This window comes from Oryx dammah, unplaced genomic scaffold (assembly GCF_014754425.2).
Source record: "Oryx dammah isolate SB20612 unplaced genomic scaffold, SCBI_Odam_1.1 HiC_scaffold_29, whole genome shotgun sequence".
Taxonomy (NCBI): domain Eukaryota; kingdom Metazoa; phylum Chordata; class Mammalia; order Artiodactyla; family Bovidae; genus Oryx; species Oryx dammah.
Window position 1 is genome coordinate 109,429,643 of NW_024070213.1, and position 24,695 is coordinate 109,454,337.

Below are 24,695 nucleotides of genomic sequence, written 5' to 3' on the forward strand. Positions count from 1 at the left end.
AATTTTGAGAAGAGAAAAAAGAGATAAGCCTTTGCATGCTTCAAGAAATTTTGAATTCTCAGAATGCCGATTACCTAATTTTCTCAGTTCTACCTGAAGTACATAAAAAAAAAGGGAAGTCCATTTCCATTAACTTCATGACATACCTTGCAGTTACAGGAAGAAAAAATCCTAAGTTAAACATCTTCATTCACTGCTATGCCTTTTGAGCCTTTTTTTGTCCATTTAATCACTAAAACATACTTCTAAAAATTGGGAACAGACAGTTAACTTTGTGATTCAGTATTTTTTCATGAACTGTAGCACAGACATCTCTATGCCCTTTATCTTAAGGAAAATATCAGATTAATATTCCCCTGGGCTTGTCTTCCTATCTCTTAGTTTCAAGCTGACACACTGGACCGCATGCTTCCGACGTCGATGGGCACAGCACATTCAGAGCTGAGCGGTGAGGGCACAGAGCACATCCTGGGCATCCCCACAACCCCAGCCAGTGCTGAACCAGGGCCAGCGGCCCTGCCTCTGCCACGCTCGCCACCCTCCACTTGAGGTCAGGACTCTGAGCCACTCGCCACTTTCCCATGTCTGCACCTCACCACGAGAAAGAGAGCGTGCATAAGGCCAAGCACATCAAGATCATCAGAAGGAGCTTTCAAACAAGCTTCGGGGTGTTTGTACTTAGTTTTGTTTTTTCCCTCATCTTTTACTTTAGTCACTGAATATGGGTGACTTGGGTGGTCAACACAACACATGCAGACCATGAATATGTACTTATACAGACTCATTTGTGGGACTGTTCAAGACCTCCTTTGAAAGACCAATAGTGAACAAAACCGGAGAACAGAAATGAGAAACAGGTTTCCAGTGAGTCAGGAAACAAGCAAGAAGGAAAAGGGATATAACGGTATTTTTAAAATTTCTCATTAGAGAGTTGTGCAGAGACTAGTCAGCTCTTATCCAACCAGCTTCCTCTTCCTTCTGGGCACACAGCTGAACAATGGTCCCTGGCTGCACTGACTATTAGATGCAGCCACCTCAGTTCTGCATGAGGGAATGTGCACAGAAGTCATACCCCCACTTCCAGGCCTCGTGCATATGAAATATTCTTACACCTCGGTTCTCTATCTGTCATCTCCTTATTGAAATCAACCCCCAGGGTGACACTGGCTGTCTGCCTGGGTAATAGCCATGTTATCTATCATCCTAGTCTCTGAAAGACTGTGTCTTATATACACCTTTCCCGACTGATGACCAGACATGCCAGGAAGGGTTTTATGTGAAGGAGAAATTAACTTCTTTGTGTTCAGTTGCTGAGATGTTGAAATTTCTCTGCTACAGAAGTTAGTTACCTAATATAGCTCCTGAGTATGGGTATGCTGGTAAAATATATTACTAGAAGCAGAATTCAGTTTTTAAAAAAAAAAATGCCTTCAAAAGCCACTTATTTAAGAATGTATATACACACACTTACATATACATGTACATATATTACTATTCATTTATTGAATAAATGAACACATAAAAATATAAAAAATCTTTTGGGAACGCATGTACACCCATGGTGGATGCATGTCAATGTATGGCAAAACCAATACAGAATTGTAAAGTAAAATAAAAAATAAAAAAAAGAAAAAAAGAATAACACATGGGCTGGTCCTGTGTCTGTATGTTCACCACTGAACACACAGTGCCTAGAATGTTGCTTTACACATAGGAAGAACTCAGCAAATTTTTCTAATAGGTACATACATAATTCATCTCATGATCTCTCTTCTCTATTATTTTCCCAGGATGCTTTCTTCATACCTCTTAACAATTTCAACTATCTCCTATATGAGATCATACCCTATGATTATTAGGTTATTAATCATCAGGTTAATAATTTTACTGATAAAATCTAATTGTGATGACAATGATAATTTACTGAACACTTACATTGTGAAAGACTTTGTGTTAAGGACAGTTTGTGGGTTTTTCTTCATTCCTAACAGTTTAATGAAGATTCTGCAATTTTGTCTTTATTACAGAGAGGAATTTGGATAAATTAAGCTCTCAAGGAGATCACAGACAGCACATGTTAGAAGGAGATTTAATTTAGACACTATGACTCAAGTGGCAACTCAACTACCTCCCACCCTAATTAACAATAACCTGTCTCCCTAATTCTAGCTCCTTAGAAGCTCAAAGAAGGTGGCCACCAGGAGTGCACTGGTGGGTGTCAGGATATCAAAGCAGAGCTATGAGTCTGATCAAAAACTCTTTTGTACTTTTTAAGGTCTTGTCCCCATTCAAACAAGTTTTTCATGAATGAAGTCAGGAAAGGTTACTTGTAAAAAGAATGTCTTCTGAGACTAGTCCTCTCAGAAGCATAAGGACAAAGAATAGGTCAAAACCCAGCCTCACATGAAAAATATAAAGTTAATTGGAAAGTTTTTCCTTGTGTTACAGAGCCTGGGTTTTGAAGTCAGATGTATCTGAGTTCCAATGCCATTTTAGTCTTTCCTTAGCTTTAATACAGTTGGGGCCAACTGTGATCAGTTTCCTTATCTGTCAAACAGGTTTAAAAATACACACCTCATAAGGGTTGTTAGTGGAGGGTTGGTTAAATGACAACGTCCTTAAAGAACTTAACAAGAGTGAAGTAGGTAATAAGTTTTCCAAGTGGCAACTACAGTCATTAATATAAATAGTTTTAATAGACTATTATATTTCTGCCACTGGGGATCACCCTAAGATTGAACTAAATATTCCAAATTGCCAAAATACTTTTTGAGACTTTTATATCAGAAATTTTTTTTTCATAATGTAATAGGAAACAGAAGGAAAACAGGCTAAGATGCCAACAAAAAAGAGAATAAACAGATGGAAACTTTCAAATGTAAAAGTTAGATCAGAGGTGCATAATTAAGAATGCTAGAAAATATGTGTTCTTCAGAGCAGTTACAGGCAGCTTTGACAAGCCCCACCCCCAAGTCAAGCAGCTCAGCAAAACTCCTCCTGTCTCCTTCCCATGTCCTTCACTACAAAATCTGTGATTTAAGAGACATGTGAAAATCACTCTGAAAAACATTCAGCACATGTGTTTCTCTGAATTAACAATCAGTTCAGTTCAGTCGCTCAGTCATGTCCGACTCTTTACGGCCCCATGAATTGCAGCGCACCAGGCCTCCCTGTCCATCACCAACTCCCAGAGTTCACCCAAACTCATGTAAAGTTAATGGATTATAATGAAAAGATTTTAGAGACATTTTGGATATCTTACTGTTCATGAGTGATCAGAAAAGAAGGCTGAAATACCCCCAAATAACCTTAGATTTCTCACATTTTCTAACAACTTTATTAACTAACCTTATATACTCCCTTCCTGGAGGCTTACCAAGTGGATCAGTGGTAGAGAATCTGCCTGCCAATGCAGGAGACACAGTTTCAGTCCCTGGGTCAGAAAGATCCTCTGGAGAAGGGAATGTCAACCCACTCCAGTATTCTTGCCTGGGAAATCTCATGGACAGAGGAGCCTGGTGAGTTACAGTCCATGGAGTCGCAAGAGTCAGATAGGACTTAGCGACTATACAACAACAAATTCCCTTTCCATAGCTAATGCATCTCAGCAGACCACTCTCTTTACACAGTTCTGTTGGAGCCCAGGGCCCAGGGCCACTTACCCACTATTGATGTCATCAGTTCTGAGACTTTTCCCGAGGATATCACCATCGCTCATATATCCACCAACGTCGACTTCAGCAGACATGTCCAGGTCACTGCTTGCTTTCTCACTCATGTCAATCTGTGACATGTTTCCCAGTCGAGAGACAGCAGCTCGACGGAGAGGCGTAGTGTACATGAACCTTGAGGGATCTGTGTGGATGAATCTCCCAGTACCGCTGCGAGGGTAGCCGGCACCCAGGGACGGAGCATCTCCAGCTTGAAGTCGAGGGCATGCCTGGCCCAACCTCCAGGTCATGGGGGTGGGTCGACCTGTCAAGCTGGGTATGGTCCTGCCGTTCACTTCCGTTGTTACAGTGCTGTCAAATGTTGTCTCCAGGGTGCTGTCAAATAAAATAGAGAAGTCACTAGACAGTAGTTCACCTGGGGCCACGGACCCAGAGTGCATGAGCATGGGAGGCTTGTAGCTGAGAGTCATTTCTTGGAGCGATGTCCACTTTCACGGAAGTCAAATTATACATTCATTTTGAGATTTCTAAACACCTCCGTAGGTATCAAAATGTAGGAAGGCACATTTACCACAGCTTTTTCTTTTGTGCTTTCCAAGAAAGGCCATCATTACATTTTAGGTAAAACAATGTTTCATATTCTCAACTAACCCTCAATTTAACTCACTGTAGCCTTCCTGGAACTTTTCTGGAAGTTAATGACAATTAATTTGAAAGACTCTCTAACATCCCTCCTCAGATGCATTTTAATTACAACATCTGCCAGTGTTATTTAAGGCAGGCCTGAAAATCCATTTAGCAGTGATGGTGGTAGTTCAGTAGCTAATTCAGTCTGAATGGGAAATTATAGGAAGAGATGGTTAGGAGCAAAAAACATCACTGGATAGGTGCTGAGAAGTCACCAGTTGATTGTCACATAAAATTTAAGTGAGAAAAGAGTAAAGGGAAACTAAATCCCTTCTTTATCATTATAAGAAGTTAAGTGCTTGCTGTAATTTTTTCTTTATTGGCCCCCAAACAGGCAGAACTGAAGAAGACCTGTGGCTTATCTGGGTCCCACGAAGACTAGACATCGTTTCTTCTAAATTCTGCCTCAAATCTGCTATGTTTTTAACTGTTCTCATTCTCCTTGTTTCAGGGTCTTCACCTAGAAAAGTAACACAATAATTTGTTATTCATGTCATTTATTGTGTATATCTATATATGCATTCCTTTCATCAAAACTAAAATAATAGGTAGAAAATTCCAAATAACTGTATCATCTAAAATTATAATTTTTGTTCTACAAACAAAATGGGAATAGAAACAAATATAATGGTAAAAGTAATAATTTCAAGTGGTGATAATGTAGTAATATTTCTTAGGTTTATGAGTTTAATTGTTGCAAAATGAGAGTCACCAGCTTCACGCTTCTGAGCTTAATTTAAAAATCTGCAACTATTTGGATCCTAATCATTTCCATAATCGACGGTTTCAGTGTGCCCAGAGTAGCTGAGATAACCTTATGTAGCAAGTATACGTTTGGATTTAGGGAAATAAGATGAAGGCCTTTTCTCATAGAAGCAATATCTTTTCAAGTCCTTCAACAGACTAATGAACAAAGATTCAGGACTGGATTTGTAATTATACCTCCACTTTCTACAGGGAACTAGACCATGCACATGTGATACCAAGAGTTCAAACAAAGTCCTAGGCATCTAATCCAGGAACAAGTCTACCCGTAAAATAAACAGCTCTGCCAGGGTGACATATGCTGGCCTTTTACAACCTCAACATATCATTCGGGGGCAGAGGGGGCATTAAGCCAGTTTGTTTATGGCCATGCAATAAAGTCCAGGCCAGTAACCATTTCAAGCTGGTGAATCTGGAAATAAGAAGAACATGAAAAGGGAGGAGAGAAATCATAGTCTCCATTTTGTTCAATTTAGCTCAGAAGTATGTCCAATGATCAGGAATTTTAAATAAAAAGAAAGAAAGAATTAAAGAAAAAAAAGGTGAGAGGAAGGGGAATGAATGAATGAAGGAGACAGAAGGTATAGAGCGGAGAGGGAGGAAGAAGAAGACAAAGGAGGGGATGGCAGTGAGGAGATGCAAAAGGGAAGGAGGGAAAAGAAAAAAACAAGAAGGAAAAGTGAAGGTAGAAAACGGTATGTATTAAATTCCAGAATAAAGACTGTGACATAAACAAGCCAAATATCTACAATCTGCTTTAAGAATATAGGTAGTCAACCTGTTCGCTTTTCTTCCACAATATTTATGCCATATTTTTTTTAAATACAGAAAAATTGTACCCATTGAACATCTATATAGCATTTAACATCTATAATAGAAACTTACTGTTGGTGGGGACTTCAGAGATTCTCTGGCCTTACCTCTCAGCCAATGAAGAAACAAATCTTTGTCTCACTAGCCAGGTGGCCATATGTTTCTATCTGAAACCTCTAAGATTAGAAAGACTTCCTCTTCTACAGTAAGAGCTGATTCTTTCCAATATTAGACTAATTAGATCTAATTATAAAAACAACTCTGAGGATGAGTAATAATTTGTCTCCATTTAACTTCCACCCAGGGATCCCAATAACTCTGAAACAACAGAACAACTTTACACTACTTTACCATGGTGCCCCTCAAAAAGACAACTGATAATTCCCTGTTCAGCCAAACATTACTACCTTGTTCGTTTTTCTTCATCCTGGGTGGTTGTCAAAGCAACTACCACTCTTCTGCCAGTCTGCAAATCTCTTCCTTTTAATTTACCAACTATTTGAATTGTTGAAATATGATTAATAACTGTATTATTATTTTAAATTTAGAAAATATTGAAAAACCTCCCTAATTAACTATATGGAAGATGCATGCATGTGTACACACATACACACACACACACACATACACACACACACACAGGAATGTTACTCAGTCATAAAAAGAATGAAATAATGCCATTTGCAACAACATGCATGAACTTAGAAATTATACTATGTGAAGTAAATCATACAGAGACATATATCATATGATACCACTTATACGTGGAATCTAAAAGGAATGATACAAATAACTTATTTAAAAAACAGAAGCTGACATAGAAAGCAAACTAATGGTTACCAAATGGGAAAGGTTAGAGGGGATAAATTAGGAATTTGGGAGTAACATATACTCACTACTATATATATATAAATTAAACAAGGACCTACTGTATAGCACAGGGAACTTCACTCAATATTTACTAATAACCTATATGAGAAAAGAATCTGAAAAAACTATGTGAGCATGCATACTATATGTATATTTATATCTGAAAAAATATATATCTGAATCACTTGTTGTACACCTGAAAAGAACACATTGTAAACCAACTCTACTTCAATAAAAAAAGAAATAAAAAAGTCACCCATTGTATCCTCATGCACATGGCATAAACTTTTCCAATCCTAATCCATGTGATTTCTAACCTAGTAAATTAATATATGTTTAAATATCAGAACTGTATTTAACTTAGCCCTTAAGAATCTAATTATACCTTCTCCAGAAATTCTTCCTATTCTCCTCTTCATAAATACAAACAGCATATTAGAGAAATGGTTATAAAGAAGTCTATCTCTTATTTCCAAATAATCTGGCAGAACCCTGAAGGAAAAGGAAGGCTTTGTAAGAAAAATCTTAAAGAGTGACTACGGACATGGAACAACAGACTGGTTCCAAATAGGAAAAGGAGTACGTCAAGACTGTATATTGTCACCCTGCTTATTTAACTTACATGCAGAGTACATCATGAGAAATGCTGGACTGGAAGAAACACAAGCTGGAATCAAGATTGCTGGGAGAAATATCAAAAACCTCAGATATGCAGATGACACCACCCTTATGGCAGAAAGTGAAGAGGAGCTAAAAAGCCTCTTGATGAAAGTAAAAGAGGAGAGTGAAAAAGTTGGCTTAAAACTCAACATTCAGAAAATGAAGATCATGGCATCTGGTCCCATCACTTCATGGGAAATAGATGGGGAAACAGTGGAAACAGTGTCAGACTTTATTTATGGGAGCTCCAAAATCACTGCAGATGGTGATTGCAGCCATGAAATTAAAAGACGCTTACTCCTTGGAAGAAAAGTTATGAGCAACCTAGATAGCATATTCAAAAGCAGAGACATTACTTTGCCAACTAAGGTCCGTCTAGTCAAGGCTATGGTTTTTCCAGTAGTCATGTATGGATGTGAGAGTTTGACTGTGAAGAAGGCTGAGCACTGAAGAATTGATGCTTTTGAACTGTGGTGTTGGAGAAGACTCCTGAGGGTCCCTTGGACTGCAAGGAGATCTAACCAGTCCATTCTGAAGGAGATCAACCCTGGGATTTCTTTGGAAGGACAGATGCTAAAGCTGAAACTCCAGTACTTTGGCCACCTCATGCGAAGAGTTGACTCATTGGAAAAGACTTTGATGCTGGGAGGGATTGGGGACAGGAGAAGAAGCGAGAACAGAGGATGAGATGGCTGGATGGCATCACTGACTCGATGGACGCGAGTCTGAGTGAACTCTGGGAGTTGGTGATGGACAGAGAGGCCTGGCGTGCTGCGATTCATGGGGTCGCAAAGAGTCGGACATGACTGAGCGACTGAACCGAACTGAACTGAACAGCCATGAAATTAAAAGACACTTGCTCCTTGGAAGAAAAGTTATGACAAACCTAGACAGTGTATTAAAAAGCAGAGGCATTACTTTTTGCCAAAAAAAGGTCCGTCTAGTCAAAGCTATGGTTTTTTCCAGTAATCATGTATGGATGTGAGAGTTGGACCATAAAGAAGGCTGAGCACCGAAGAACTGATGCTTTAGAACTGTGTTTTACAAGAGTGTTGGAGAAGACTCTTGAGAGTCCCTTGGACTACAAGGAGATCAAACCAGTCAATCCTAAAGGAAATAATCCTGACTATTCATTGGAAGGACTGATGCTAAAGTTCCAATACTTTGGCCACCTGATGCGAAGAGCCAGCTCATTAGAGGAGACCCTGATGCTGGGAAAGACTGAAGGCAAAAGGAGAAGAGGGCCTCAGGGGATGAGATGGTTAAACAGCATTATGACTCAATGTACATGAGTTTGAGCAAACTTTGGGAGATAGTGGAGGACAGGGAAGCCTGGTGTGCTGCAGACCATGGGGTAGCAAAGAGTCAGCAAGACTGAGTGACTGAACAACAACAGAAAAAAATATCACTACAGTCAAAGGAAAGGCAGAGGTAAAGAAGGGGTTTACTAAAAGTGGCAGAAAAAAAGTAATAGTGGAGGATAAGACCAATCTGAAGACACACTAAAGTTAATACTGATGTGGTGGTATATCAAACACGTCACACAGTAGAGAAGCCGGTGATTCTAAGTGACAGTAAAAGATGAAGAGTCTTAAAGAAGAAAGTGCTGAGATGACTTTTACTGGAGTGAGTAAAGAAAGAACAATATTGCCCTTGTACAAGTTTCCCAAAATATACCTTTATATGTACCCTGTCACCAAGCCCTTTCCCTCAGGAAGAACTTTCACATTGCAATCAAACTGCATTTCAATCACCTACCTGCCAATTTCTTAATGTTAATAATACTGATATTTGAATTAATTTCAACATTTTTTACATAAACTTTAAGAACACTGTATTTTCAGACATTCCATTTTCAGTCAGCATTTTTTTTAAAACATCTTTATCACATTTTAAGTTTCCTTCTTCCAATCCAATAGACATCTTAAGTGCTTGGATTCTTCCCAATGAATCCATTGCTTGTTTACACAGCTTCCCTCATGTTTCAGAACCATCACCTCTCGCCCGCCTCTGGTTTTTCTCCTCATGATATCCACTCATGTCACTGCACCACTCATAACCATCAGACAAATGGACATTTTCCTCCTAGCACTTACTGAGCAGAACATAATCACTGCCTCATTCATGTCAGGAAAGATAATAACCAAATCAAAATTTATTTCAGTAAATGTTCTCAGTGACCCACAAAAGGCAAGATAAAGTTAAATGTACTTGGAGAAGGCAGTGGCCGCCCACTCCAGTACTCTTGCCTGGAAAATCCCATGGGCGGAGGAGCCTGGTGGGCTGCAGTCCATGGGGTCGTGAAGAGTCAGACACGACTGAGTGACTTCCCTTTCACTTTTCACTTTCATGCATTGGAGAAGGAAACGGCAACCCACTCCAGTGTTCTTGCCTGGAGAGTCCCAGGGACGGGGGAGCCTGGTGGGCTGCCGTCTGTGGGGTCGCACAGAGTCGGACATGACTGAAGCAACTTAGCAGCAACCCCCCTAAGGATGACACAAGCTTGAAACAGCCTGTAAATTTGTATCCAACTGATGTCTAGAGAAATGGTGGTAGGGAGAGAATGTCAACCTAAAAGGTCAAATATAAAAGCACAAATAATATGAAATATTTAGTAACAAAAGTTAGAAGAAAATGTATTTAGTGAGAAAGGTGTTTAGTCTCAAAAATGTATCCCGTTTCACTTTTATAACCTTAAATCTAGCTATTATTCCTGAAGGAAGCCTCCTAAGTACCAGACAAAGTAGTAAAGGCTTATACACACATTTTCCAGAAGGCCATATTCTGAAATTCACTTTGAGTTTTCAACATTAGTGTGAAGTGTTTTCTCTTGGCTTGTAACATCTCTTCTCTGAGCAGGACACAGAATAACAGGCTCAATTTGGTGCTTCTGAATTTTTACTTAATGGTAGACAGACCATTTAAACTGTGTGGTCTTCCTCTTATTTTTCAGGCTTTAATTACATGCATTGTAATTAACACTGCCAGTCTTGTTATCTTTTAGGAGGAAAACAAATTATATATGAATGAACCTTCAGTTCAGTTCAGTTTAGTCGCTCAGTCATGTCTGACTCTTTGCGACCCCATGAACCGCAGCATGCCAGGCCTCCCTGTCCATCACCAACTCCCAGAGTTCACCCAAACTCACGTGCATTGAGTCGGTGATGCCATCCAGCCATCTCATCCTCTTTGTCCCCTTCTCCTTCTGCCCCCAATCCCTCCCAGCATCAGAGTCTTTTCCAATGAGTAAACTCTTAATAACCTTATTCACAGAGAATTATATCTTCTACAGTACCCATATTACAAACTTTATTTTTTAGAGTTTAGCTGACTGATTTATTTGTAGAAATTACCGTAGTTTTGTGGATTACCCCCAACAGGGAGTTGGATACAAAATTTTTCAACTCATCAGGGTAAACCAGACACTTTGGGGGGCAAAAATAGCAAAACATAACTAGCAGTTTTACTAGTTACCTTTTCAATATTCTCCTATATAGCTATAACACAAACCCTAGTCTGTCTGATTTATTAGAATATATAAGAATAAAGAATTGAACTCAGGGAACTCTGCCTAAAAACTAACTTGGAAGAGGCCATTTTGAGTCAGAAGCAGAACCCACTTAAGCACCTGGCAGAAATCCTGAAATTCCTGTGTGCTATGGGCTCGGATATATTTACCAACTTAAAATGCATCATTATTTAGGGAATTGCTTTGCAATGCTTCATTATCCTGATATGATTATTCATATCAGAGCTGTTTGAATAAACTCTTCCTCTTACTTTCTCATCTGCATTTTTGAAGACTGGCATGTGTTGCGGGAGAAAAAGCCTTACGGAGAACAATCCCATAAATACAATGAGCAGATACTCTGTTTAAAAACCAAGGACTACACAGACACTTACGGAGAGCTGACCCTCTGACAGTAATGCTCCAAGTTATTTATGCACAAAAAGGCATGTGTCATTTACACACCCACCCACAGCCTGCTATAATTTAACAGAACAACCAACACACGCTGTCAGAAGACTTCACTCTGGTCGTATCTTTGAGAATACTTATATAAGAGGTACTCAGAACAAGATAAATGCTACCATTTTCAAGGCAAAAGACAAACGTGACTTGATTCTGCCGTTTCAGAGGATCAAGAGAAGAAAAAGGAGTCTTAAAGGTTAAGACTGCCTCTCTTGCCTTTGTACTGGATGCAGTTCTGTTTGTTTGTTTGTTTTTATGAGAAGCTTTCATCACAGAAATCACACAATGGTGAAGAAATAAATCTTCAGTGTCTCATCACCTAGGATATTCAGATTCAGAAATCACCATTCCTTCAACTGTAGAAACATTCTTCTTTTAAAGCTAAACTGACATGCAAAATGGAGCGATATTTGCCTCTGCTGTCTCTCTAAGCTTGCTTCTTCTAAAGCTGATTCACTGAGATTCCAGAAAATCTCATAAAACTTCTTGTAACAGGAAGGTCTACAAAGAGAACAAAAGCAAACCTATATTTGGCATCAGCTGAATGAATCAGAAACAAAGAGATCACTGGTCTGGTTTAATTCTTGTGATTATAAGGCCTTTGTGGAAATAAACACACTGATATAAAAGAGGATGTGGTCAATGGTTAAATACTTAAGAGTTTTTGAAGAAGGCACCCTATGATATAAATATGGTACAGTAGAGCACTGGATTTAAAGTATTTCACTTCACTTTCATATAGTTTACCTATTCAGGCAGGTGGCGAACTAAAGAGTTACTTCAGACTTATTCATACCTAGTTAATTAAAGATTATATCAGAAGTTACTCCTAACAATCATGTCATCAAAAAGGCCTAGTTTGTAAAGCATCAGAATAGTTCACACTCATCTACATAGTGATTTGAAGAGTTACAGTGTACACACTCAGAAATATTTTTGTCCAACACTTTTTAAAAAGAGAGTCAAGCTGTCAGAAGAGACCTCTGCATTTCTAGAAGTGTAACTAGAGTGCATGATGCTTGTCACTGAGGCACAAACAAAGCCATCTATTCAGACACCAGGGAGGCAGCAGGAGAAAGTTGACTACACAAAAAAACTGACCCACGAGCTCCATCATTCTTCATCCCAAATCTGTGGTGAGATCACCTTGAGAGAAGTTGAACAAATAGGCCCTACTGATGACTAAGTAAAAAGCACATTTGGAGTTTTAAATCGTGAACACTTAATTCTGGCTATCTAGATTCTGAGCCAATAATGCCCAGGGCAGGTGCTTGCTATTCACTTTCTCCATGTAGACTTTACAACTACTTCTCATAGTTCAGTTTGCCAAAGACAATCATTTCAAGACACAAGGAATTGAAAATTCTTTTGAGTCACGGTGGTTTTTTTTATTTAAAAAAAAAAAAAGAGTCAGTAGGAAGAACAGAAGCTCTATGGCTCATGCAAAAAGCCAGCTCCTTAAAACTCCATCCTCCTTTCAGAAGCAGACCCGACTTACCTAACAAGTCAGTGTAAAGGGCCTCTTCCAGATCGCCCAGCATCGTCAGGATGACATCTTCATCCAGATGGGCTGTGCCTTCCCGCAGGCAGCTTTCTCCCTCCTCCTCAGCCCAGCTCCGGCTGAGACTGCCAGGCCTGGAGGACACATTTTCGTCTTCAGACCGGCTGTCTTCATCGCTCTCACCTTCTAAGCCTCTTCTGGAAGTCCACTCCTCTAAGTTCTCACTGCCTGAGCGGCTGGCAGGCAGGAGGCTCCAGGCCCCAGGGAGGCTTGTGTGGTATAGGGACTGCACGGAGCGGGACGAGCACCTGGAGAGTGAGCGCCTCTCGGCATAGCTGGATTCCCTCTGGCTGGCCTTGGCGGCATTTCCAAACCAGTTGGAAATGCGCACAGCAGGGCGCCTCTCCCCCTCACTGGTGAGGGACAGACTGGTCAGAGATTTCTGCTTCTGAAGACAAGCTCTCTTTGGCCTTACTTCTTTGCCCCGAAAAACAGAGAGTTCAGCTGGCCGCTGCATGGTTCTCTTTATTGGCTTCTTTTTCAATTAGACTTCATATTGTCTTTCTGCACAGAGATGCCAACTGGCCCTTTTGCTTATAATTAACACATGCACTTCAAGAAAAGCTCAGGCCAGGCTCAGACATTCATGTTAGATTCTAGAGCTGTAGCACAATCAATGAGTTGCCCACAATTCAGCTTGCCACGTCATTGCCCTCATCAGCAGTACTCACAAACATTTTGCTTGGACATATCGGAAGCAGAAGAGAGTTCACCAGACACTTCTCCAGCTGCAAAGTAGCACAGGAAGCCACCACGTTTTCCAATCTTCATCCAATCACATGTCTCAGCAGGGAGATGGGTCCACATTTCCCTCTATCGCTTCTGTATTCCCAAACGCGAGGAAGTGAAGCAGAAGCTCCCCAGATGTCTCTGACTGTGCTTTTTTTTTTTTTCCCTGTCTCTCACCAGCCCTTCACTGATCTGGGTCTGCAGTCCTTAACTCTAGAGGAACTGACATGGTGTAGCATGCACAGCCTCCTTATCAGAGCCCCGTAACAGCAGATTAAGCACTGAAGCCAGCCCTGCACGAGCCTCTGTGCTTTAGTATTCCACCTGCATTGGCAGATCTACGGCTCTTCCGTGCTGCTGCAGTGGATGCTGCTGGCTGCCATGGCAGCAAACATCCTGCTAAATTAACACAGAGGCACGGAAGCGGCTGTCCAGCCTAGCATGCCACAGGTTTCAAAGCCAAGCCTGAATGAGATGCTACACGATTAACCCTCTTCACGTTTAAATCACTCTAGGCTACCCCGCCTCAGATACAGAGGCACGTGCGCGCGCACTCACCACTCCCCCCACCACACACACACTTACTCACTCACTCTCACACATAACACACACTCCACGACACTGAGAATGACAGACTAATTCTCCATAGCTGCAGGCAGCCGAAGCAGGCAGATCTGTCTTCTGAATGTTGGGATTCGTGCTATAAAAGCACAAATCAAATTCAAGAGTGTAAAGGACCTAAAAAACAGAGCATGACACTCCACCGGCAGGCAGATAATGGTTTAAAGGGAAAGACTTCACCTTCTCTTTTAAAGAGGAAAATCAAGGGCTTTTTATTTTGAGGATACTTAGGATTATACAATCCTACTGTACAATAAAAATCAACATTTCTTCCTATAAAAATAGAAAAAAATAAAACCTTAAAAAAATTTTTTAAATTTATTTTGAGAAGGGATATTTTTACTTAAAGTATATAATTGAGAGTTAATGGCTAAGTGTGTGGAAGACAGTGACATGCCAAAAACATAAAATGTATATTATGTTTTCTGACATGGAACATTTTTCCTAGTCTATTCTATAAGCTTATCACTGTGTAATCGGTCTTTATTTTTAATCTTTTGATAAAAAGCAGAAAACCTAAAGGGTAAGTTTCTTGTATTTATCTTACAATCACCATCCTGAAATTCTGATTTTAGGAAGACTTTGAAAATACTTATCAAGTGTAGTAGAGACCATGTTCTACTGAGAGCTAATGAGAAGAATATCAAGGAAAAGCTTATGAGATTGTTTCTGTCCGTAAACATTCCTCTCCAAAAGGCGGAAGCATGGAGAAACAGATTAAAATATTTGTGTCATTCAAAGTGATATAATTCCCTAGCACATAATCTCCTGAGCTAATATGATCAAATTAATTCTGATTTTTCACCTCATATTGCTAACTTCAACTAGGTGGTGGTGTTGTTATCTGCTCAGTCACATCAGATTCTTTTGCAACCACATGGACTATAGCCCGTCAGGTTCCTCTGTCCATTGGATTCACCAGGCAAGAATACTGGAGTGGATTGCCGTTTCCTTCCCCAGGGGATCTTCCTGATCCAGGGATCAAACCCATGTCTCCTGCATTAGCAAGTGGATTCTTTACCACTGAGCCACCAGGGAAGGCCAAAGCTGGGGGTAGGGGGATGCCCAATCTTCTAACTATATAAATTATCGTTACAATGTATACTGCCTACACCTTTACATAGATAACAACTTACTTTGCAAAATTAATTGTTTCTTATGCTCAAGCTCAAGAGGGACCATGAGTACACAGATACATAAAAGAGAATCAGATGGAAAGAACAGCAATTATTTGTGACAAAAAATTTTGCGATTAAATGAACCTGTGAATTTTAAGTACAGATTCTCAATTCTCCACTTGTCAAAAATAAATTATGTTTATATAAAATAAAATGTGCTTCAAGTCTCCCCTGGTGGCTTGGTGGTAAAGAATCCACCTGCTAATGCTAGAGCTTCAGGTTTAGTCTCTGATGCTGGTAGATCTCACCTGCTGCATGCAGATCAACTGAGCACCACAATTCTTGAATCTGTGCCCTAGGGCCTGGGAGTAGCATCTGCTGAAGCCTGCCCGCCCTGGAATCTGTGCTCTGCAACAAGAGGAGCCACCCAACTAGAAGCTCGCACCCTGAAGCTCAAGGGCAGCCTGCTGGTGGCAACCAGAGAGAAGCCTGTGCTGCAACAAAGACCTAGCACAGCCAGAGATAAACAAATGTATAAAGATACCGTGTTTAAAGAAAACAAGGGCACAAAGGCTAAGTCACAGAAACTGAAAACTGTCTTTCTACATCATTTTATAAAGTGTTTTTTTTAAAGATTAGAATGCTACTCCACTTTGGAGTTTTGTTTTGCTTTTTCTTTCTTCATTTGGAATTATCGTGATCCAGTGAATCCCTAGATTACAAGACCAGAGTAAATTTGTTAAGGTTAGAAAACATTAATTTGTTGGATAGGTATTATGCTGAAGTACACATGTAGCATCTTCTAAAGTTTTACAGATTCACCAAAAATGGAATTCTTATGCTTTAGGCATCAAGAGTTGAGCATATATAAGTAAAAGCAATAATGATGCCCTCTCTTTATACAAGGAGACTTGTGTACCAGTCAGCTTAGACCAGCGGTTCTCAAACCTACATGTTCAGAACCTCCCTGAGGGTTTATTACAACTTAGCTGGCGGTGCCCCATCCCCAGCCCTATTCATTCAGACAGTCTGAAAGGAGGGCTTGAGACGCTGCATGTCTAACATATTCCCAGGTGATGTAGTAGATACTGCTGGCTCTGGAACCCCACTTTAAGAACTTATAGGCTGAGACCAGTGGTTTGTAACTGGGTCCTCCTGAGGGGACATTTAGCAGAATCAGGAGACAGTTTTGTTTGTCACAAATGGGGGTGTGGTGTTCCTGACACTTGGGAGGAAGAGCCCAATGCTGCTGCTATGACGCCACAATGGCAGGGAACCGCCTCCCACCCAGCAGAGAATTATGCAGACTGCATGTCAGTGGTTCCAAGGCTGAGAAACTCTGGCTTAGATTAAGTTATACTGTGCTTATAAATGATTTAGGAATGTCAGTGGCTTCCAGTAACAAAGATGCACGGTTGCTCACATTAACGTCCACTCTACGCTGGCGGCAGTTCTGATCCAGGTACCCTTCATACTAAGAACCATACTGAAAGAGCAACTTCCCATAGTCTGGGATATATTGATATGAAAGAGGGGAAAAGAGATGAGAAATACCAGATTGTGCTCAAGAATGGCTCATGTCCTTTTTCCATTCATGATTATTGGTCAAATGAATCCACATGGTCCATTCTGATTCAGTGGGGCAAAACATATAATCTTCCTGTAGGAGTGAATTTAGGAAGAGGTGGCTAAGTTCACTGGATTCAGTAATGAGGGGCTGGTTATTTTGAAGACATAAACCTACTAGAGAAAAGCATCAAAAGGGCATTTGTGTTTGTTTCTTTGTTTAAAGGCACTGTCAGTTATAGTAGTTCTTCCTCTGGAAACTATATCCTTAAAGCCTTAAGTTTACCCTGAACAACAGCTGGGAACCTAATTATTGCTTCTCTAAAGGCAGTTATCTCTGCTTGCTTGGGAGTACATTTAAACATGGGTGTATTCATATGTATTTATATTAAACTGTTTAAATGTATGTTATACAAGGTGGACGAGGAAGCCTCAGGACATAAGAGACAAACACCCCCAATCAATGCTGAAGCTGTGAATCACTCTAATTTAGCCAATACCTCACGTAAAACACAGCCACAACAATGTTCTGAGAAGGAATGCTTTTGAGCTCTTTAGTAAGCATAATTATAAAGCAACTATTTAAGTAGAAGATCTAAACTGATTTAAAATGACCTGAGCTTTATCATCTTAGTCTTTACAAACGTCCAAGAAAGAGGCAAGATAAATGATCATTTACAAAGATCTTAAATATGAAGTATTTCCCATTATTCAATACAAAGTCTGTAAAGTCAGAAAAAGATACATGTAACCATTAGTTTATCTCTCTGTTTAATCTAAATTCTTACTTCCTGAGTCCATCCAATTATTTAATTACAAATGACATATTGGCTTTGCTGATTCTGTTTCAGTTTGGCATCTACCATCATTTTTTCAGTTGAATATAAATTCTAGATAAAGGTGAAAAAGTGGATTAAATAAATGTGATATACATTGGTATATAGCCTTATGCAAAACAAGGGAAATGTGGGGATGTATGTACTAAAAAAATATCTAAAAACTTTCTAAATGATTCCAGTGAAATGGAAAGTAAAGCCCACTTTACATCTGGCAGAATCTCTTGATATTTGATGAAAGGGATGGTTTCTGAGGCCAGATTCTTTTTGTCAATGAAACAGAGAATAAAACCCAAGCCAAGCAGTAAAATCTAAACTGCTGTTTCAGCTGAACTTGTAATATTATGAGCATGGCATGACTCCTAAATGATAGGCTGGAAGCAAGAAGCTTACTCACTGTGTGTCGCAAATTTCATGAAACATATCACCTGACTGCAATACTTAATAGAAACATCATCATCAGATTGGGTGAGTATTACTAGTTTGCTCCCCAGGAACATGAGAAACAATAGGAAACTTGAGAGAAATACATAAAGACTTTGGAGGGATTCAAGGTTTCCAAACTGTAAAAGTCTTGGGCTTTCTCTAGAAAATACTATTTTGTTGAGTGTCATTCATTTCTGATACTTATATTTATACCTCAATTTAACTAAATTTTTAACTTCTGGGAACATTTAATCATGAAGACACTGTTCTTATAAATTCACATGAGTTATACAACAAGCTGAGCTTCCTAGGTAACTTAGTGAATCCCTCTAACAATTCTTCTTTTCAAAATGAACCATTCAGGTTTGCTCCTTAACAGTGTCAGAGAACTTTACAGGTCATGCGTCTCACAGGTCATGCAATAGAGGTGCTTTTAATGTTTGTTTAAGCACAAACAGGGATTTTCTTGGGTAACACAACGTAAAAGTGCAGGGAAGAAGGGAGAGAGAGTTTCTGACATGGCTTGTTCAAGAGCTCAGTGAAAGTGAAGTTGCTCAGTTGTGTCCAACTCTTTGTGACCCCATGGACTGTAGCCCACCAGGCTCTTCAGTCCATGGAATTTTCCAGGCAAGATTACTGGAGTGGGTTGCCATTTCCTTCTCCAGCGGATCTTTCCAACCCAGGGATCAAACTCGGGTCTCCCACACGGCAGGCAGACCCTTTACCGTCTGAGCCACCAGGGGGCTCAGACATTGAGCTAATTCTCTCCTACTTCAGGTTCTGTTTTCTCTACATTTGTTTCACGGGAGGGTGAAGGTCACTAACTGTCAGCACCTCCAAGCTTTCTTTTGATTAACTTCGGACCTAGTGGAAAAACACAGGTCTCTTTCCTAACAGTCAAGTAAAGTTCTAAGACTGATTCTCACTGGTTCCAATTCAACTGAATTGAGTCACATGTCCACCCCTGAAAGAGTTACTGTGGTCAACAGAATGGGTTGTTCTGAAAGGATCTGCTTGGGTAAATTTCATCTGAACCACATGAACAAAGGTTGATGAGGCTATGGTTGGTTCCCAAAGAGAAAATCAAGGCACTGTTTTTAGAAGATGTGGCAATGTGTTCAGGTAAGACTGTACCAGGACATCAAGGTATGTCCACTATGAAGCCAATGATGTTTAAGATACGGAGCTTCTAACTTGATTCAGCCCCTTTCTAAACAACGCAATTTTGTATTTTTAAAATTATTTTCAGGATTTTCCAAATTGTATAGCCTCTAAAAATTCACAAAATCTGACCTTATCCAGCCAAGACTAATTGCATCAGAGGAGTTCTATATTATTTACATGTATGAGGTCCCCCCAGCAACATTTAGCGGTAAAGGTTCAACAATAACAATAGCATTGAAACTGTGGGTTAAGAAAATCCCAAATGTGCTCAGTTTAAAACAAGAAATAGAGGAAAATAGTAAGGTAAGTAATTTTTTTTTTCAAAATTTTTTCATTGAAGTTTCTTTTTCCTGGAATATTATTTTCTGATTTCTTTATCCATTAGAATTCTACTATACACATGTGACCTTCTTTTAAGCCCTAAATAAATCTTTGCAGCAAAGTTAGTTGTTCCCATAAATCTAGTAATTCAATTATTCATGGTGTTAAAGTTTGTCTTTTTTCCTCTATAGGAGAACTCATGTCTTAGTCATGTTTGTTTTCCTAGCCTTTGGCATGCTTGGCATTTATAAAGTACTGATGATGATTACTGAAAAGGTGAATGGAATAAAATCCTACCTCACTACAATCCTGTGAGTTTATTAAGCATCATTATAGTCACCTCATAAAAAAAGGGAACCAAGGAACAGTTCAAACAGCTAAATAATAGCAAAGCAAAAGCCAGAATTATTTTTTTCTACTTCCTAGAACATTTACCTTCTCATATCTCACACTGTCTTTGAAGAAATATTCTATGGGCCAGTCTAAGGTATGGCTTAGCAATAAAATCAAGTGTTTGTGTACTTTGTGGTTTCTGCAGCAGTAAGAGAAATCAGAAAGAGAAAGAAAGTGGTGGAAGGGATCAAGAAAAGTTGTCGTTGTTTATTATGATTGGAGAGAGAGCAGCATCCTGTGGGCTATAGAGTGATTTGGTATAGAGGGAGATATTAAAGAGGTAGAAAAGAAACTAATTCAGGTAAAAGTGGAGTAAACAGATATACAAGCTGACCATTGGAAAAGACCCTGATGCTGGGAAAGATTGAAGGCAGGAGGAGAAGGAGACGACAGAGGATGAGATAGTTGAATGGCATCGCCGACTCAATGGACATGAGTTTGAGCAAGCTCTGGGAGATAGTGAAAGACAGGGGTGCCTGGCTTGCTGCAGTCCATGTGGTCACAAAGAGTTGAACATGGCTTAGCAACTGAACAACAACAAATAAGTATAAATGCTGGGCATGGGTAGGTATGGTGGCAGGGGTTTGTGAAATTCTTTTTTCTCTGCTTAAGTGGTATTGGAGATTTGAGAAGCAGAGAAAAGGTATAAAATTGACATCCAAAACCTTGAGATTGTTCTTAGATGACAAAAAAGAGTAAATGCACCAGAGAAATATAGAATGATTGCCAGGCAGCATTAATTACTCAGTTGAGGTTGGTGGTCATGAATGTAAAGGAAATCACGTCAACATGTCTTGTGTTTTTCTCCAGGTTCATTCATTGCTGGTACAGACTAGGTGGAGACTTGAATGTCACTAGATCTATGGTTTCATCCAATGAGTACAATGAAGTAAGAGAGGGGTAAGGGAGTAGAGAGTACATGCAAAAGTAAAATCATATTCTGTCACGATCAGAATTCATCTGACTAAGGAAGGAAGAAAGGACATGTAGAGTTTGGTGAGGGTAAGTAAAAGGTAGTGGGATCAACGATTTAGACATCTTAGAACCAGTGGTGTTGGCAGAGAATGAAAAGAAAGGAGGTTGTCATGAGCAAGAGTGGGCTGCATGCAAGTGGGATTATAGAAAATGTGCAGATTCTGATGATGCCTAGATCTAGGGTATGAACAGGAGAGTAAGTAGCTCAAGGAGGGATAAGAAGACAAGATATGAGAAGAAATGCCAGGGTTTGCCATCTCATTGGTCTACTTCCCTATGACTACCATCCTTTCATCACTGCTGGACCAGTATTCTCTCACCTAGATTTAAGTAGGGAAAACCACTAGACCATTTGCGTATGACCTAAATCAAATCCCTTATGATTTTACAGTAGAAGTGAGAAATAGATGTAAGGGACTACATCTGATAGATAGAATGCCTGATGAAATATGGATGGAGGTTCATGACATTGTACAGGAGACAGGGAGCAAGATCACCCCCATGGAAAAGAAATACAAAAAAGCAAAATGGCTCTCTGGGGAAGCCTTACAAATAGCTGTGAAAAGAAGAGAAGCAAAAAGCAAAGGAGAAAAGGAAAGATATAAGCATCTGAATGCAGAGTTTGAAAGAATAGCAAGGAGAGATAAAAAAAACCTTCCTCAGTGATCACGTCAAAGAAATAGAGGAAAACAACAGAAAGGAAAGACTAGAGATCACTTCAAGAAAATTAGAGATACCAAGGGGACATTGCATGCAAAGATGGGCTCGATAAAGGACAGAAATGGTATGGACCTAACAGAAGCAGAAGATATTAAGAAGAGGTGGCAAGAATACACAGAAGAACTGTACAAAAAAGATCTTCACGCCCAAGATAATCACGATGGTGTGATCACTCACCTAGAGCCAAACAACCTGGAATGTGAAGTCAAGCGGGCCTTAGAAAGCATCACCACAAACAAAGCTAGTGGAGATGATGGAATTCCAGTTGAGCTGTTTCAAATCCTGAAAGTTGATGCTGTGAAAGTGCTGCACTCAATATGCCAGCATATTTGGAAAACTCAGTAGTGGCCACAGGCTGGAAAAGGTCAGTTTTCATTCCAATCCCAAAGAACGGCAATGCAAAAGAATGCTCAAACTACCGCACAATTGCACTCATCTCACACGCTAGTAAAGTAATGCTCAAAATTTTCCAAGCCAGGCTTTAGCAATACGTGAACTGTGAACTTCCAGATGTTCAAGCTGGTTTTAGAAAAGGCAGAGGAACCAGAGATAAAATCGCCAACATCTGCTGGATCATAGAAAAAGCAAGAGAGTTCCAGAAAAACTTTCTGCTTTATTGACTATGCCAAAGCCTTTGACTGTGTGGATCACAATAAACTGTGGAAAATTCTGAAAGAGATGGGAATACCAGACCACCTGACCTGACTCTTGAGAAATCTATATGCAGGTCAGGAAGCAACAGTTAGAACTGGACATGGAACAACACACTGATTCCAAATAGGAAAAGGAGTACATCAAGGCTGTATATTGTCACCCTGCTTATTTAACTTATATGCAAAGTACATCATGAGAAACGCTGGGCTGGAAGAAGCACAAGCTGGAATCAAGATTGCTGGGAGAAATATCAATAACCTCAGATATGCAGATGACACCACCCTTATGGCAGAATGTGAAGACGAACTAAAAAGCCTCTTGATGAAAGTGAAAGAGGAGAGTGAAAAAGTTGGCTTAAAGCTCAACATTCAGAAAACGAGGATCATGGCATCCAGTCCCATCACTTCATGGGAAATAGATGGGGAAACAGTGGAAACAGTGTCAGACTTTATTTTGGGGGCTCCAAAATAACTGCAGATGGTGACTGCAGCCATGAAATTAAAAGATGCTTCCTCCTTGGAAGGAAAGTTATGACCAACCTAGATAGCATATTCAAAAGCAGAGACATTACTTTGCCAACAAAGGTCCGTCTAGTCAAGGCTATGGTTATTCCAGTAGTCATGTATGGATGTGAGAGTTTGACTGTGAAGAAGGCTGAGCGTGCTGAAGAATTGATTCTTTTGAACTGTGGTGTTGGAGAAGACTCTTGAGAGTCTTTTGGACTGCAAGGAGATCCAAACAGTCCATTCTAAAGGAGATCAGTCCTGGGTGTTTTTTGGAAGGACTGATGCTAAAGCTGAAGCTCCAGTACCTTGGCCACCTCATGCAAAGAGTTGACTCATTGGAAAAGACTCTGATGCTGGGAAGGATTGGGGGCAGGAGGAGAAGGGGACGATGGCTGGATGGCATCACCGACTTGATGGACAGGAGTTTGAGTAAACTCCAGGAGTTGGCGATGGACAAGGAGGCCTGGCGTGCTGCAATTCATGTGGTTGCAAAGAGTCGGACACGACTAAGCGACTGAACTGAACTGAATGATAGCTTACTGAATATAAGGAAATATCTTTCCTTCATGAAATCTCCAGTTTGCATTGACAGAAATTTTCAATATTTCAACCACAGACTCACTTTAAACACACGATCATAAGGCACATCATTTGGGCACTTATTTGCCTTTTTCTTTCTTTTATTATATTCCTATCTAAATTATCGACTCAAATCTATGATTCTACAACAATAATTATTGTAAAAACTAATATTATACCTTCTAATGAATCCATCAGGCTATTGTATAATGTTAAAGTCTAGTTTATATTTTACTTTCAAGTATTTTATTAAAACTAGAACGTTAAATGGAAATTTAAAAAAAAAATTCCAGTTTTATTGAGATAGAATTGGCAGATAGTACTGTATAAGTTTAAGGTGTACAGCATAATGATTTGACTTACATAAGTAGAAATATTAGCTGGAAGTATGAAAAAATGATCAAATGGTCAAAAGAATAAAAAAACTGAAGAGTCAAACATGTTCAGAGATACTAAGTGATATACTAATTTCAGAAAAACAAGTTTCTTTGTAAAAGTCACATCAAAATCTGAAGTCAAAATATAATAAACGCATTTTTTCCTACAGATTTGAGTTCTTGTAATTTGTAGGCATAGTGATACTATTTGAAGGCATTCATGATTAAAGAAATGTGTAAAACATATACATCTCCATACCACACTATGTTTAAATAATATATAGTCACAATACAGATATATATCATCAATCACTGTGGGGTTATCTGAAACTATGGGAAACCAACACCTTCTCCTAGTGATTGAAAAAAAACTACAAATTGTTCAAGCAGTTCCCCCCATAACATCCCCATAGCTATGCCTTGGCATTACCATTTCAGCCCTTACCCTGCACTGACGCATTTTAATTCCCACATGAAAACTCTAAAGCCTAATAATATCATGGATGTTAATTCCAAAAGGAACCATAGGGATGCTGTGCTGTCATCATTGTCAATATCCATGGGTGGATACTGAAGTAACGGCTAATGCTTGCCAAAGTGTTTAAAGTCTGATGAATGAGGACGTTTCTTAAGTTCCAAATTTGTGACATGGTTAGGCTCATGAGTTTCAGAGCAGTATTTTGAGTCCTTGGAGTACTGTGGTAATTTTA

General features: G+C 39.6%; 1 protein-coding gene across 7 annotated transcripts in view; it reads right to left on the reverse strand.

The window, feature by feature from the left end:
- NAV3 (neuron navigator 3) overlaps positions 1-24,695 on the reverse strand; it is a 608,990-nt gene that overhangs the window by 165,319 nt on the left and 418,976 nt on the right. For all 7 annotated transcript variants that reach the window (XM_040233842.1, XM_040233840.1, XM_040233838.1 and 4 more), the window contains 2 exons: positions 4,710-4,818; positions 3,663-4,046 (listed from right to left, as the gene is read on the reverse strand). In XM_040233842.1, the coding sequence (XP_040089776.1) occupies positions 3,663-4,046; positions 4,710-4,818 (493 nt within the window). The remainder of the gene's footprint in view (positions 1-3,662; positions 4,047-4,709; positions 4,819-24,695) is intronic.